Below are 12,855 nucleotides of genomic sequence, written 5' to 3' on the forward strand. Positions count from 1 at the left end.
AGGCACCAACTATTCACATAAACACACTCCAGAAGGATTCTGGTGGATATTTCGACACAAGATTATGGTGTCAGCACACTCTCCGCAGAGGAGTCAGGGACATGTTACTCGAGAGGCCCAGTACCTTGAACAATTTAGTAGATTTAGGCTCTGAATGATGTTAAATGCCTGTGTCCCAGAAGTGAGACCTGTCTGGCACTCTGTATCTCTATCACTGGTAATTGAATGAATGACCAGAGACCAAATATGTTTAAATCAAAGGTAAGTATATTGTAAAATTTAGAAACACAACAACAACAAACAAGTCCCAAACGCTTGATATTGAACACATCCACCCACGTCTCAAACAGATAAAGAATAATCCCAATACAATAAAGAAATACTTTACACTCAGATGGCAGTCAATGGTGAGGTAAGTGATGCCTAGGATCTATAACCCTAGAGCTAACTCATAGCTTTTGGGGAGGATCTCTAGGTAGTCCCACGCTGGTGTTATCAAGATGTTAATGACGGGCAGGAAAACAGTTCTCTATCGCGGCCTTGAGCTTTCGCTACAAGCTGCTGAGCCCGTCTTGAAGGCTTCTTTTCCACTCTTCCTTGTCTGGGTATTCACCACAAACTCAGCTGGTAAGGTAGGAGATGCCTGAAATGGTTCTCCACGGGGATGGTGAGATTCAACAGACTCTAGTTGATGTAACTCAGATGCTTCACCCAGCCTTCGCTAGAGCTAGCACTGAGGAACGCCACAGAGACCCAAGTTTCTTCACCACACCACTGAACACAAGGGATCAAGATGACCAATGAAGAACACGAGCCCTCAAAGAGGCAGGCTTATAAAGTCTGTTTGGCAGGAAAACGGGAATGATGCCGTGTGCAATCCTGCTCAGTGTCATGTGCTGCAGATTAGTGCTGAGTGCAGCAGATGCTTGGTACTGAGTGCAACAAATGATTGGTGCTGAGTGCAAATCCTGAAATAGTATTCTAATTAGTCTTTTGGCGGAAAAAGCCAGTTTAGCCAAGTCGCACTGTCTATCATGGCACCTCAAATTTACTCCTAACAGACACGTGACCCCTCCTAATAAGGTCAGGATGACAATGATAGAGAGAGACATTTGGTTGGACCAACAAATACAAGGTAAATGGTGGTAACTAACCCTGTTAAGATGGACAATACATAACTTCTTTGTATCACAGTGCAAATGAGAGGTCAGAAGCGGGGGCGGAGTAGAAAGTCCTACTGCTTCTTGAATTGGTCCATTATCACAGGCATACATGTGTACTGGCAGGCACACCAAAGTGGAGAGGGCACAAAGGGGGCATCTATCCCAGGGTCTGGTGATTCAAAAGGGCCCACGGGACCTGGCCACTGCAACTGTGGCACCGGTGGTGGTCAGAACCCCAGGCCCTTTAAACCACTACCAGAGCCCCAGTGCTGAGGCTGCCTGGGAGAAGCTAGCCCCATCCTTGCCACTTCTGCCCTAAGCCCCGCCGGGGACACGGAGCCAACCCCCACCTCGCCTAGGGGCCCCGTGAGGCTGTCAGCTCCACTCTGTACTAATAACCATTGGGTTTGGGAATTGGTATTGTGCTTTGTTGGTAATAAATATGGCTGAACGCCCTCACTGCAGATCTGAATCTGTGGTCTTCCTGCGCAGTTTGATCAGTTATACTGGCTACCCAATCAGAACTGGTGCAGCACGCAAAGAGAACACACACACACAGCCAACAACCTTTGGGTCTGGCTGAGTGCATATGATTAGAACAAGCGTCTCTGTTTTTCAGATGTTAAAATTTGATCATTGTATGGCACGATTAGTCAGCCTCCATTTATATAGTATTGCTAATCTGACAGTCAAAAATCATGATTGAGACTTTAAAATTAATTCATGTTGGTTCCTTTTTATTTGCCTTCTGATGTTGAACTGTAAACTTTTTTAAAAAGTGAGCGAGAAAATTCTCACCTAACAATCAGAGCTGGAAGTTAAGCAATACACTAAATATCATAACAGGTTGCAGTGCTGCTTGAATCCTCATTTTCTGATGAGTCTTTTATAGAACAATCCCTACACAAAAACTAGCTTTACTTGCAGTCATATCACATTATTTACATTGACATTTTATAGAAAATTGCCATTAACTTACAACAATTAAATCATAAAATGAAGACATATGTACAGTTTTCATCTATTTCACCAACCTTCATATTATTGTAGTATTTACAAAGAAATACTTCTCTAAGAAAAAAAGAATATATGATCTGTTGACTATTTTCTCTCTGCAATCATTATATTAAAAAGTTTAAGAGAATCCTAAGGGTACAACTTTAGTTTTCATAGAAACATTAAAAATAATCACAAAATAAAAAGGCACCTATGCCATTTTTTGTTGTATAACTGATGAAAACAGAGTAACCTGAAATTCAAAACTACTAAGAATTTATGCAGGATATATTACAGCTACTTTTAAAACAAAATAGCTGCTAAAATGATAATTCAAGCTTCTATAATTCCGCTGCACCAACATAAAACATCAGAAACATCTAAAACAGTGTAGCTCCCTGACTTCTTTTAGGCTACATCTACACTATGGAGCTATTTCGGCATACTGGAAGTCTCCCAAAATAGCTATCCCATGTCTTTAAAACAGCCCGTTATTTTTAAATAGATTTTGAAATAATGCGAGCGCTATTCCTGAGTCCCTGTAAACCTCGTTCCACAAGGTTTAAGGGACGTTTTGAAATAGCACTTTATTTTGAAATTACCTTGAAGTTGTTATTGGGTCATCAACTATTGCTGGAGAAATATTTCAGGTCTCAGCAGGTAAATAACTTTCTACACTGAATCATTGAATTCATGGAAATGCTATGGTGTGTGTTATGCTAGAGCTCTGACTAGATGACCACAGGGGTATCATCTGGTTTTAACAACTATGATTAGATCATTTTAGTTGTAAAGACCTGGCAACATATAGAGCTTGGCCACAGGAACAGTCTTATTATTCCTGTTTTCTGAACTAAACTTATACTCTTCCTTTTTCTAGAACAGCTTTCAATTGTAGACAACCCCTTAGGAAACAACCTAAACATTTTTACTCATAAAAGTTAATATCTTTAAGAAAAATATAAGATACACAGGCCAAAACAACCACATGATGTATGTAAGAGACCACACTATGGCTCCTTAATTAATTTAAACATTTTATACACAGACACCATTTTAACCAAAGGCCCAGAAATGTTCTATAACTCATCAAAAATTATTACTCTAATACTTTTATAGTGCCCAATGTGGGCTATGCAATAAAGATACTTAAGAATGCTTTTCTGGAGACATTCTTCAGATCAATACAATCTGTTTATAAACTTTAGTTATTTGACCATTTTTACAGTGTCAAGATCAGTTTGGTCATATAAATGATGATACTGAAATGGATTTGTCTTGGCCAGTCAGATCAAAGCGTGTGGGCAACTGTGCAGTCACTGATTTGCCAATGTAAATTAGCACATAGCAATCAATTCTCTGCAGTCTGGCTAATCGTACACTAATTTCATTTATATTCCAGTTAGGTGGGAAATGTTTGACAGAGTCTACAAATTCTTAGTCATTACATTTCAAGTTGCTTTATCTACAGTTGTTGTTATTTCTGAAAACTGGTGGTACCCTCTACTTACCTAAAGAGCTGGTTGCATTTTTTTAAATAAATACTATACAAACCAAATTTTAAAAAATCCTTACCGATTTAAAATAAATGGATTTTTTTAAAAGGCAGATTTTAAAAGAGAGCTTAATTTGACATTAGAATGCTGAAAACTGAAATTCACTCAGATAAGGTTAGACAGAATTTAGTAAACCAAATGAAGAGTTAAGAAAAAATATTGCATTTTAGTTTTTTCATAAGTCCAGTCCAAAGTTACCATTACCTTCCCAAAACAATCTGAAGATAAGGTTAAAAAGTCTCGAATAACAAAGATACGGCACAAAAATATCTATATTTACTTCTCTCTTCAATACAAAACAATTGAGCTGGCTTGTGTGTCTTCATCCTTCCCATTATTTCATGGTCATGTACATTCTGTTTCTGATTAAACCCCAATTTCATTAGAATACATTTTTCATTTGCAGAGTGTGCAAAAAGGGAGCATTTTGGAGGATAATCAGTCACTGCTTTCAGAATCATCTTCATCATTGTCAAAGATATCACTGAGCTGGAAAACCTTTTTCTCGTTGCTGGAATGCAGAGTGTCAGAGCTCTGAAGCCTCTTCTTACTTTTTTTTAATCTTTTCTCAAGCAATGGAAGTGTCTCACCATAAAGGTAATCGATTATTTCTTTAGAAACAAACACAACACCCAGTTTAGTTTACATTTCATCTTGGTCTTTTCATAAGCAAACTGTTCTCTCAAAGGTTTGCAAAACTGAATTATTGTTCATTTAACCAGCAAAAATAATATAAAAACAAAGTAACAGCTGCATTTATGTGCTAAGAGTATAAGGTGCACTTTTTGCAGACATTCTCAAGGTACCATATTGACATTAATGTTTGCAATGTGCCCACAAAAAAATCCGTTTTACTGATATTAGAACTTTAACAAAGAGAAGTAAATTGACTAAACTTAGGGAGCAAGTCAGCAAGTTGGAAATAGAGCCCAGGAATCCTTAGACTCTTGGTCTTCTGCTCTAACCATGCATTTTTTGCACATTCTTAATCACAGACTCAAAAAGGAAGTTTATCTCGTTTAATATCAGAAAGGTATTATGTGATGGATGCTGCTGAATGGCAGATTAGGGGACTGGGAGCTCAGCTTACTGAGTCCTCTCATTTGTCAATGATTCACTATGTACACATGAGTAAATCCCTTAACCTGTGTAAAATGGGGATGCTCATACAAAGTGTTTTATAAGGGCTTAATTAGTTGTAAGTGTTTTAAGAACTTTGGTTTAAAAGTGTGATAGATTTGTATAACAGTACTATATAAATGTTGGATAGTTTAAAAACAAATGATTTAATGCAATATTTTAAATGGGAAACCTCAACGCCTTCACAGTTTGATATTCCATGACTGTAATTTGTTTGTGCTCATTAGGGCTAACATTGGCTACCAACACCTTTTTTCATGCTGCCTCTTTCTTCTCCAGAATCTCGGATTTTTTTACATTTATTTTCTAGCTGTTATAGTTGCTGACAGCCTTGAAAATGTGAACTGAGTATATAATTGACACACTGATGGCTGACTGCATTTGCAATGCTCAAAGCAACAACTCTGAGAAGTCTGACCTGCCTTAAGTCATATCAGACAGTGGGCACTAATCTGATAATACTTTCAATGTCAATATTGTTAATAGTTGCATGGCTCCTCAAAGCATGCCTCAAAAGGAACGGGAAGAAAATATGTGAAGACTTGCACAATGTATAAGGACCATTTTGGCATCATAGGTAAGAGGATTTGGAAAAATCACTTCTTCCCACCTCAAACCAAGAAAGAACTAAGCCAAGGGAGCCTAGCAGAACTCCTTAAGGAGATCACCACCTCTTTTGAGAGCCAAGTTCAAGAAGTCCAATGGGACATACATTTCTAATACAGGACAAGCCAGATCCAAATTGCAAAGGAGGCCCATGGGCATATTTGGTCTTGCTGAGAGGAATCCAAGCACAGAGACCACGCATGATCATATTTTGAATATCTACTGAGAGCAGCACCTCCAACGGGGAAAGCTTGAACTGATAATCATGTTAGTACACACAGATATATGCTTTATAAGGAATGTAGTACTAAAGTTTCCAAGTTTCCCGTGGTTGGACAAGACTGACTAACACTCTGAAATACATCAGTGACTGGGTGCTATTGTGTAACTATAAAATTAAATATTAATAATAGAATGTGCATGATCTTAGACAAATTCTATAGGGAAAACTGAAAGATTGATGCAAAGCAATCGTAAACACACTAACCAGGAAAGGTCTTCTTTTGCCAAGAAGGGACACTGGTAGCTTTTAACTTGTAAAATTTTGCTTGAACATAGGCTTCTGGTACATCTCTGAAAAGAGAAAGGTTCAAATTTAGGGATCCAACATGCTATCAGGAAGTTTTACTATTATAAAGGTATCTATTCTAGAGAATGGTACTGTTTGCTCCAACTAACCAATCTCTCACAGTGTTAGCTAAGTGTCCTTAAGTCTTTTTGGACTTTAGACGACTGAATAAAGATCTCAAAAGAATAAAAAATAGATAGGCCAATTCACTCTTATCCCTTAACATTAATACATCAATACAAACATTGTATGTTATTAATGTGTAATAAACAGTAAGTGGGGTTCATAGTGGAAAATATTTTCCCTTGAAATCAGATCTATTGTATGATCTGGAAAATTGAACACATTAAATCCAAAGAATTGGGTAATTTTACATACAGCATCCATTCTGTTCTAAGAAAACACTGCAAAATTGTTGTTCAATTATCCAATAATTATTCTAAAATGAAGAAATAATGTCCCTGGTGTTAGGCCTTCAACTAGGGAGCAACAACTCAGCCTCATAGGCAGTATATGTATGGCTGTACGAAGAGGGAGGTAGAAGAAATAGCTTTCTGTAATCTTATATTTCAATCCTGATCCCCAGTTTTAGGGTCTAATCCTGTGAAAATCTCTGCAAGTGCAGAATCCTATTGAATTTAACAGGAAAACACGAGGCTGCATGGGTTCAAATCTGTGGATTCCTTTGTGGCACAAGCCACATAAGATGTCTGATAAAAACTACATGTTTGTGGCCAAATAGCAAACAAATGTTTTTACCCAATTATCTCACAGAGCTCTTCCCAGTTCACTTCATTAGCATCTTCCACCTTCATTTCATACAACCTGGGAATCCAAATACAGAAGGAACTTAGAGACTTGAGACAACAATTAACTAAACCTTGAGTCAGTTTTACCTCTCCATTACAAGTCACAGCACATTTTGGACTGGCAAAATCTGTGTGTAAGTGTGCTTGTGTGTTAAGTGCACAAAACAAGTTATATGAAAAAAACATCTTCTACTCCTTGTGCTCACAAAAGCATTTTCAAATACTGTTTCATGAGCACTAGCATGATTTACACAGTCTATATCCACCTGATGTCTCATATATTAGAGATTATAGGCCCCGTGGGGCAAGGATCATCTTTTTGTTCTGTGTTTATTACAGTGACAATGGGGTCCTCATCTAGGGGGGCTCTTACATGCTACAAAACCACAAATAATAAATTACAATAATAATTAAGGCGTTAAAGAAGAAGCATTTAGTTAATTAAAATGGGTATGTAAAATCCCATTTAATTGGTTAACCGGTTAGACATGATGTTTAACCGGTGTGACAAAGCTCCTACGCAAACTTGGTGGGTCCTGCACTTTCAGATGAATTGCTTGCCTCAGAGACTCACAGCAGCCCTCAATTTAGGCACCATTCCTAGGGTATCAGCTTGCTGTTTGTTCCACTACTCTAGTCACTGGCCAGCATGAGATATAGTGGGAAACCAAACTGCAGAGTTTCTGTGAATGCCCCAAATGTTACAAGGCTAAGTAAACCCTTTTCTTTTCCCCAGGCAGTCTTCTCCCTGAGTGGAAATGGGGAAGTGGGTGATGGTGGGGAACCCGAGCCCACCCTCTACTTTGGGTTCCAGCCCAGGGCCTAGTAAAAGCACCTGTATAGAAAAATCACCAACAGTAGCTGTGAGACAGCTACAAAACCTTTAGGCTACTTCCCCAGACTTTCCTTATCACAGGCTCTTCCTACTAGTACCCACTAGGGATGTTAGCTATCGTGTAACTGAATAGTCGTGTAACCGCATGAAATCTTGATAGTCTCCGGAGGTGGGGGCAGTGTGCTCTTGGCCCCACTCTCCTGGGGAGCCCCCTGCCACTCCACGTTGCTGCCTCGCTATCAGAGGCAGCAGCCCAGGGTGGCAGGTGGGAGCTGGTCTGCTGGGGGAGCCAGTTTAAAAACCAGTCCCTCACACAGACCAGCTGCCTGCTTGGGTCCGAACTCTCCGTGAACAGAGATTGCTCTATGGCGGCAGCCCCTGTCCGTGGGGGGTCGGAGCCTCTCCTGCCCCTCCCCGCTGCTGCCTCTGATAGAGGCAGCAACATGGCAGGGAGGGCAGGCAGCAGAGCTGGTGCTGAGGAAAACTGGTGCTCTAGGAGGCAGCAAGGAGGGGCAGGTGGGTCCGCAGAGCCAGCACGCAAGTGGAGCCTGCTCAAAAGCTGGCTCCCTGCACATATTGGCTTTGGCCTGTTCCCCTCACTCTTCACATTGCTACCTCTATCAGAGGGGGGCCACGTCATAAACTTTGATTCATGGTCATGGGTTGGCTCTGTCCCCCTTCGGGGTGGGGCCTCAGGCGGAAGGGGCGGTTCCCTCTAGGCGCCGTGCGTCCCTGACAGGGAGAGATTTGGTGCACTCCCCTGCCCCCACGCTAATCAAGACCTGGAGGCGGGGAATGTGCAAAGTTTCTCGCTCCCACCCACACCCTGCCAGAGATATGCAGTGCCTAAAGGGAACTGCCAGCCATTTTGAACAGTTGGTGGTTCCCTCTAGGCATCATGACCCCTGAAAGGGGGAGGGAGCTACCAGCCACTTTGAACAGCGAATGACTTCGCTCACTCTCCCAGCTCCCAGGTCTTGATGGGCCTTGGGGCAGGGAAGTGGGAGAGCAGGCTCCAGGCCGAATTAAATGGTTTGGTGGGCTAAATCTGGCCCACCCCATCCTAGATTGTCTGCAGAGTTCCCTCTGTCCTCTCAGCTTCCCATGCACTAATTAAGTGCAGAGAAATCTCTTTTTAACCAGTCTCAACTGGGTCTTTAATTGGCCCCAGGTGTTCCAACTAGCTGTGGTTTACTTGACTCTGGAAGCCCACTTAATTAGCTCCAGGTACTTAATTGCCCAGATTGATTCTGGCAAGTTCCCCCTGGTTTTAGACTAGCCTTGCCAGTGTACCATGGGAACAGAGATTTACTCAATCTAAGGCTAATATACCCCCCTTCCACCACTCTCTTGTACCCTTCTGGCCTGACCCTGTCACACTGGTTAATCAATTAAAGGGGGGGCAGGTGTGGGGGCTGCTCTATAGCTCAGCAAGAGGAGCCCCTGCCTGTGATGTGCCCGAGCCTGCCATGGTCAGGGGTTTCTCTGCCTAGGCTGGAGTGCTCCTGTCCATAGAAGGCCCCACAGCGCTGAAACAGACCCTTGCCCACAGTGGGCAGGAAGCTACTCCAGCCCCCACCGGTTAACCACTAAATGCTTACGAGTTAACCAGTTAACCTTTAACATCCCTAAACTAAAATCCTTATTATGAACTGCTCATATCTTTCTGAAAGTTTAATCTATTTGGGCTGACATTTTCCAGATAGAGAAAAATGTTTTTACTCTTGTAATCAAAACATGCTTTAAGTACCAGCCGTGAAGATTCAGCCTACACTCTTTCCATCTCATGCTTCATTACCAGTAGATAAAGGTATTGCAAGCCAAATCAGATTCTTAATAAAACTTAACATGCATGCAACTGTCTGTCTTCAGGTCATGCTCTCATTCCCTTGTTGCAAAACCAGGGAAGGCAACTGGATTACACAGTTATTACTGACTGGAATGCAAATAATTTTCCTGATGATGCACACGATGGAAAGAAACATACTACTTGCTCAATATCAGCTGTGCTGGCTCTGTAGCCTTAACAAGAATAAAAAGAAATGGAGAACAAATATGAATTTGAACACACACAAGGAACAGCTCTGTTGAGTACTGAAGTACTGTTTTTAAACAGCCAAGACACATTAAGTCCCCAGGATCATTATTAGGGTGCTTTGTAACTGTTTTTCTGTTACAAAATGCCAGTACAGAAACCTAACAAGGGAATACAACACCATGGAGTTTACTGTCCTTTCAGTTTAACAACCCAGAAACATCCCACTTTTCCTTTACATATACTCCAGATTTTTATTTTAATAGTAAGTTCTTATCAACCAGGACATAACCCATGATTCCAAGACAAAAAACACAGAACACTCCACAAATGTGATCCATACCTCTTAATAAGATTGATTTTGGCCTGTAAACCTTTAGCCCCACTATATAGCTTCTGCCCATTGGACATTTTCTTGGTTACAATTGAAATCCTGGGGAAAACAAAGGTAAGAAATGAGCATTTTCCTATGTCAGTGAAAAAAAATCAACTTTTGTTGCCCAAATTAGAGAATTATTTTGTTAATTGTCTTATATGGCCCTATAGCTTTTTTCTCTCCTGTAAAACCCTTTCCCCTCACCTTCCAATAGTTTTATTGTGTTTTATAAGTTTGCTAACATCTTCTGTAAATAAAACTATCCAAGAGGCCCAGTCTAATGCAACATTCAAATCTAAGGTCTTGAATTTCTTGTCGTGTCTGTGTAATTCCACTAGGGATGTTAAAAAGTGGTTAATTAAGTAACTGTTAAAAAAGAGTCTGAGTGGTTACATTCTGTGAGCTTCTTGGGGGTGGGGCCGGGAGCCAGTGTGTGCTGGGAGCTGATGCTCAACTACCTGTCCTGCTCCTGGGGTGTCAGCTGTGCTGCCGGCTTTGCAATATAAGTTTTATACTGCAGAGCCTACAACTCGGGCAGCAGCTGGCTTCCTGGGAGCTGCTATGTGCAGGGCGCTGGCTTTTAAGCAGATTACTGGTGTGTACTAGCTCACGCCTGCTGCCCCAATCCTGGAGAGCTGGCAGTTGTCCTGCAATGCTGCCTCTGTATCAAAGGCAACAGCGCAGAGTAGCAGTCAGCTCCCTGGGAGCCAGTGCCAGCTCTCAGCATGCACTGGCTCCTGCCTCCCACCTTTCTTCTAGGGAGCCATCTCCCACAGCCCATGGCCCTGTTTCCAGGGAGTCAGCTGCCCTCATGCGCTTCAGGCTCCAATACAGAGCCAGCAGCGTGGGGTGGCAGCCAGCTCTCCAGGAACAGGGTTGGAAGTCGGAGTGTAATCATTATGGTAATTGATAATCTCATGCTTATCAGTTAACAATTTAAACAGTTACACCCCTAAATTCCACTCACTATAGTATAATTACAACAGATTTGCACTAGCATGAGGACAAACTTCGGTTCTAGAGCCCGTTTCTTACAACTTTTACTTTCATAATATGTAACACCACACTGTCACACAACAGAATAAGCCTAGATCATGCAAAGACCTAAGTATGTGTGTAACTTTATGCATGAAAGTTAACTAGAAACCCTATCAATAACCTAGGTAGCTGTAGGAAAGAATGCAGGCAGAAGCCCAGCAGCAGAGTGGGGGCTATCCTGTTTATTGCACTCAGTGTAGCATGTATGATTACCTGCCCTATGGGAGGGTGGCATATGTGTGCATTCGGTGCAAGGAGCTCCTGGCCCTCAGAGATCGCATATGGCTGTGGTTCTCAACTGCTTGTCCATGGAGACTTTTTCGGTGGACCACAGCAACACTGTCCAAAGTCACACAGCATGAGGAGACGCTGCCGTAAGGCTGTTTTACGCCGTGTTCACTAGCACGCAGCACGTCATCTATAGTGTCATCTAGGACGCAACCGCATTGTGTTGCCAGTAACTTCCGTCTGAGGCTCTGAGCGTCAGTGTAGCTGCCGCCGTCGTGCTGAGCGGTTGCTGTGTCGTTCGTCCTGTGCTACATGTGCTGGAGGTGGTCCATGAAAATTTTTTGATTGGCCTGGTGGTCTGTGAACTGAAATGAGTGGAGAACCACTGGCGTATGGGCTTTGGAGGCCAGGGTGGCTGAACTGGAGGAACTGAAGGAGGCGGAGAAGTATGTAGATGAGGCTTTCCAGGACAGTGTAGAATTGTCCCACCTCCAGTCAGACAGCCCCTGCGCTGTTAAGGAGGATGAAAGGCTCAGGGAAGGAGAGCAGTCAATGGGAGCAGAGGGAAACCTTCCCATAGTTGGGACCCTCCTTCCAGATGTTGGGGTATCCTCTCACACTGAGGTTACCTCTCCAGGGGAGGGAACTCCAATCATTAGGAAAAGGCAGGTGTTAGTAATGGGAGATTTGATCATTAGAAATGTAGATAGCTGGGTTTGCAATGACCGGGAGAACAGTATGGTGACTTGCCTGCCTGGTGCAAAGGTTGCAGATCTATCGAGGCATCTAGATAGACTTATGTATAGTGCTGGGGAGGAGCCAGTGGTCGTGGTACATGTAGGTACCAATGACATAGGGAAGGATAGCAGAGACATCCTGGAGGCCAAATTTAGGCTGCTAGGAAAGAGACTGAAATCCAGGACCTCTATGGTGGCATTCTCAGAAATGCTTTCAGTTCCACATGTAGGGCCAGGTAGGCAGGCAGAGCTTCAGAGTCTCAATGCGTGGATGAGACAATGGTGTAGGGAGGAGGGGTTTAGATTTATAAGGAACTGGGGAAACTTTTGGGATAGGGGGAGCCTATATAGGAAGAACAGGCTCTACCTAAACCAAAGTGGATCCAGACTGCTGGCACTTAACATAAAAAGGTCACAGAGTAGTTTTTAAAACTAAAAAATGGGGGAAAGCCGATTGATGCAGAGGAGCACATGGATCGGACAGAGATGTCTCTTGGAGGAGAGTCTATTGATAGAGATTCTTTAGGTTTTAGTCATGAGGAAAGGATGGAAGAGGATAAAGTATGGGCCAGATCAGAAGAAAAACATTCACATAAAGAATCTGACACATCAGAAAAGGGCAGACAAACAGTGACAAGTTTTTAAAGTGCCTGTACACAAATGCCAGAAATCTAAAAAATAAGATGGATGAACTAGAGTGCCTCATGTTAAAGGAGGATACTGATATAATAGGCATCACAGAAACCTGGTGGAGCCAGGACAATCAAT

The 12,855-nt window shown here is 42.2% G+C and overlaps 1 protein-coding gene across 3 annotated transcripts in view; it reads right to left on the minus strand.

Annotated features, from left to right (window-relative positions):
- Positions 1–245: 245 nt before the first annotated feature.
- TTF1 (transcription termination factor 1) overlaps positions 246–12,855 on the minus strand; it is a 34,538-nt gene continuing 21,928 nt past the window's right edge. For 2 of the 3 annotated variants that reach the window (XM_006136808.5, XM_006136807.5), the window contains exons 8-11: positions 10,052–10,141; positions 6,789–6,854; positions 5,949–6,034; positions 246–4,326 (exon numbers count right to left, since the gene is read on the minus strand). In XM_006136808.5, the coding sequence (XP_006136870.2) occupies positions 4,154–4,326; positions 5,949–6,034; positions 6,789–6,854; positions 10,052–10,141 (415 nt within the window). In that variant the 3' untranslated portion in view covers positions 246–4,153. The remainder of the gene's footprint in view (positions 4,327–5,948; positions 6,035–6,788; positions 6,855–10,051; positions 10,142–12,855) is intronic. The other variant, XM_006136809.5, reaches the window with a different exon arrangement.

Source organism: Pelodiscus sinensis, chromosome 23, assembly GCF_052426305.1.
Source record: "Pelodiscus sinensis isolate ZL-2025 chromosome 23, ASM5242630v1, whole genome shotgun sequence".
In the NCBI taxonomy this organism is placed as follows: Eukaryota; Metazoa; Chordata; order Testudines; family Trionychidae; genus Pelodiscus; species Pelodiscus sinensis.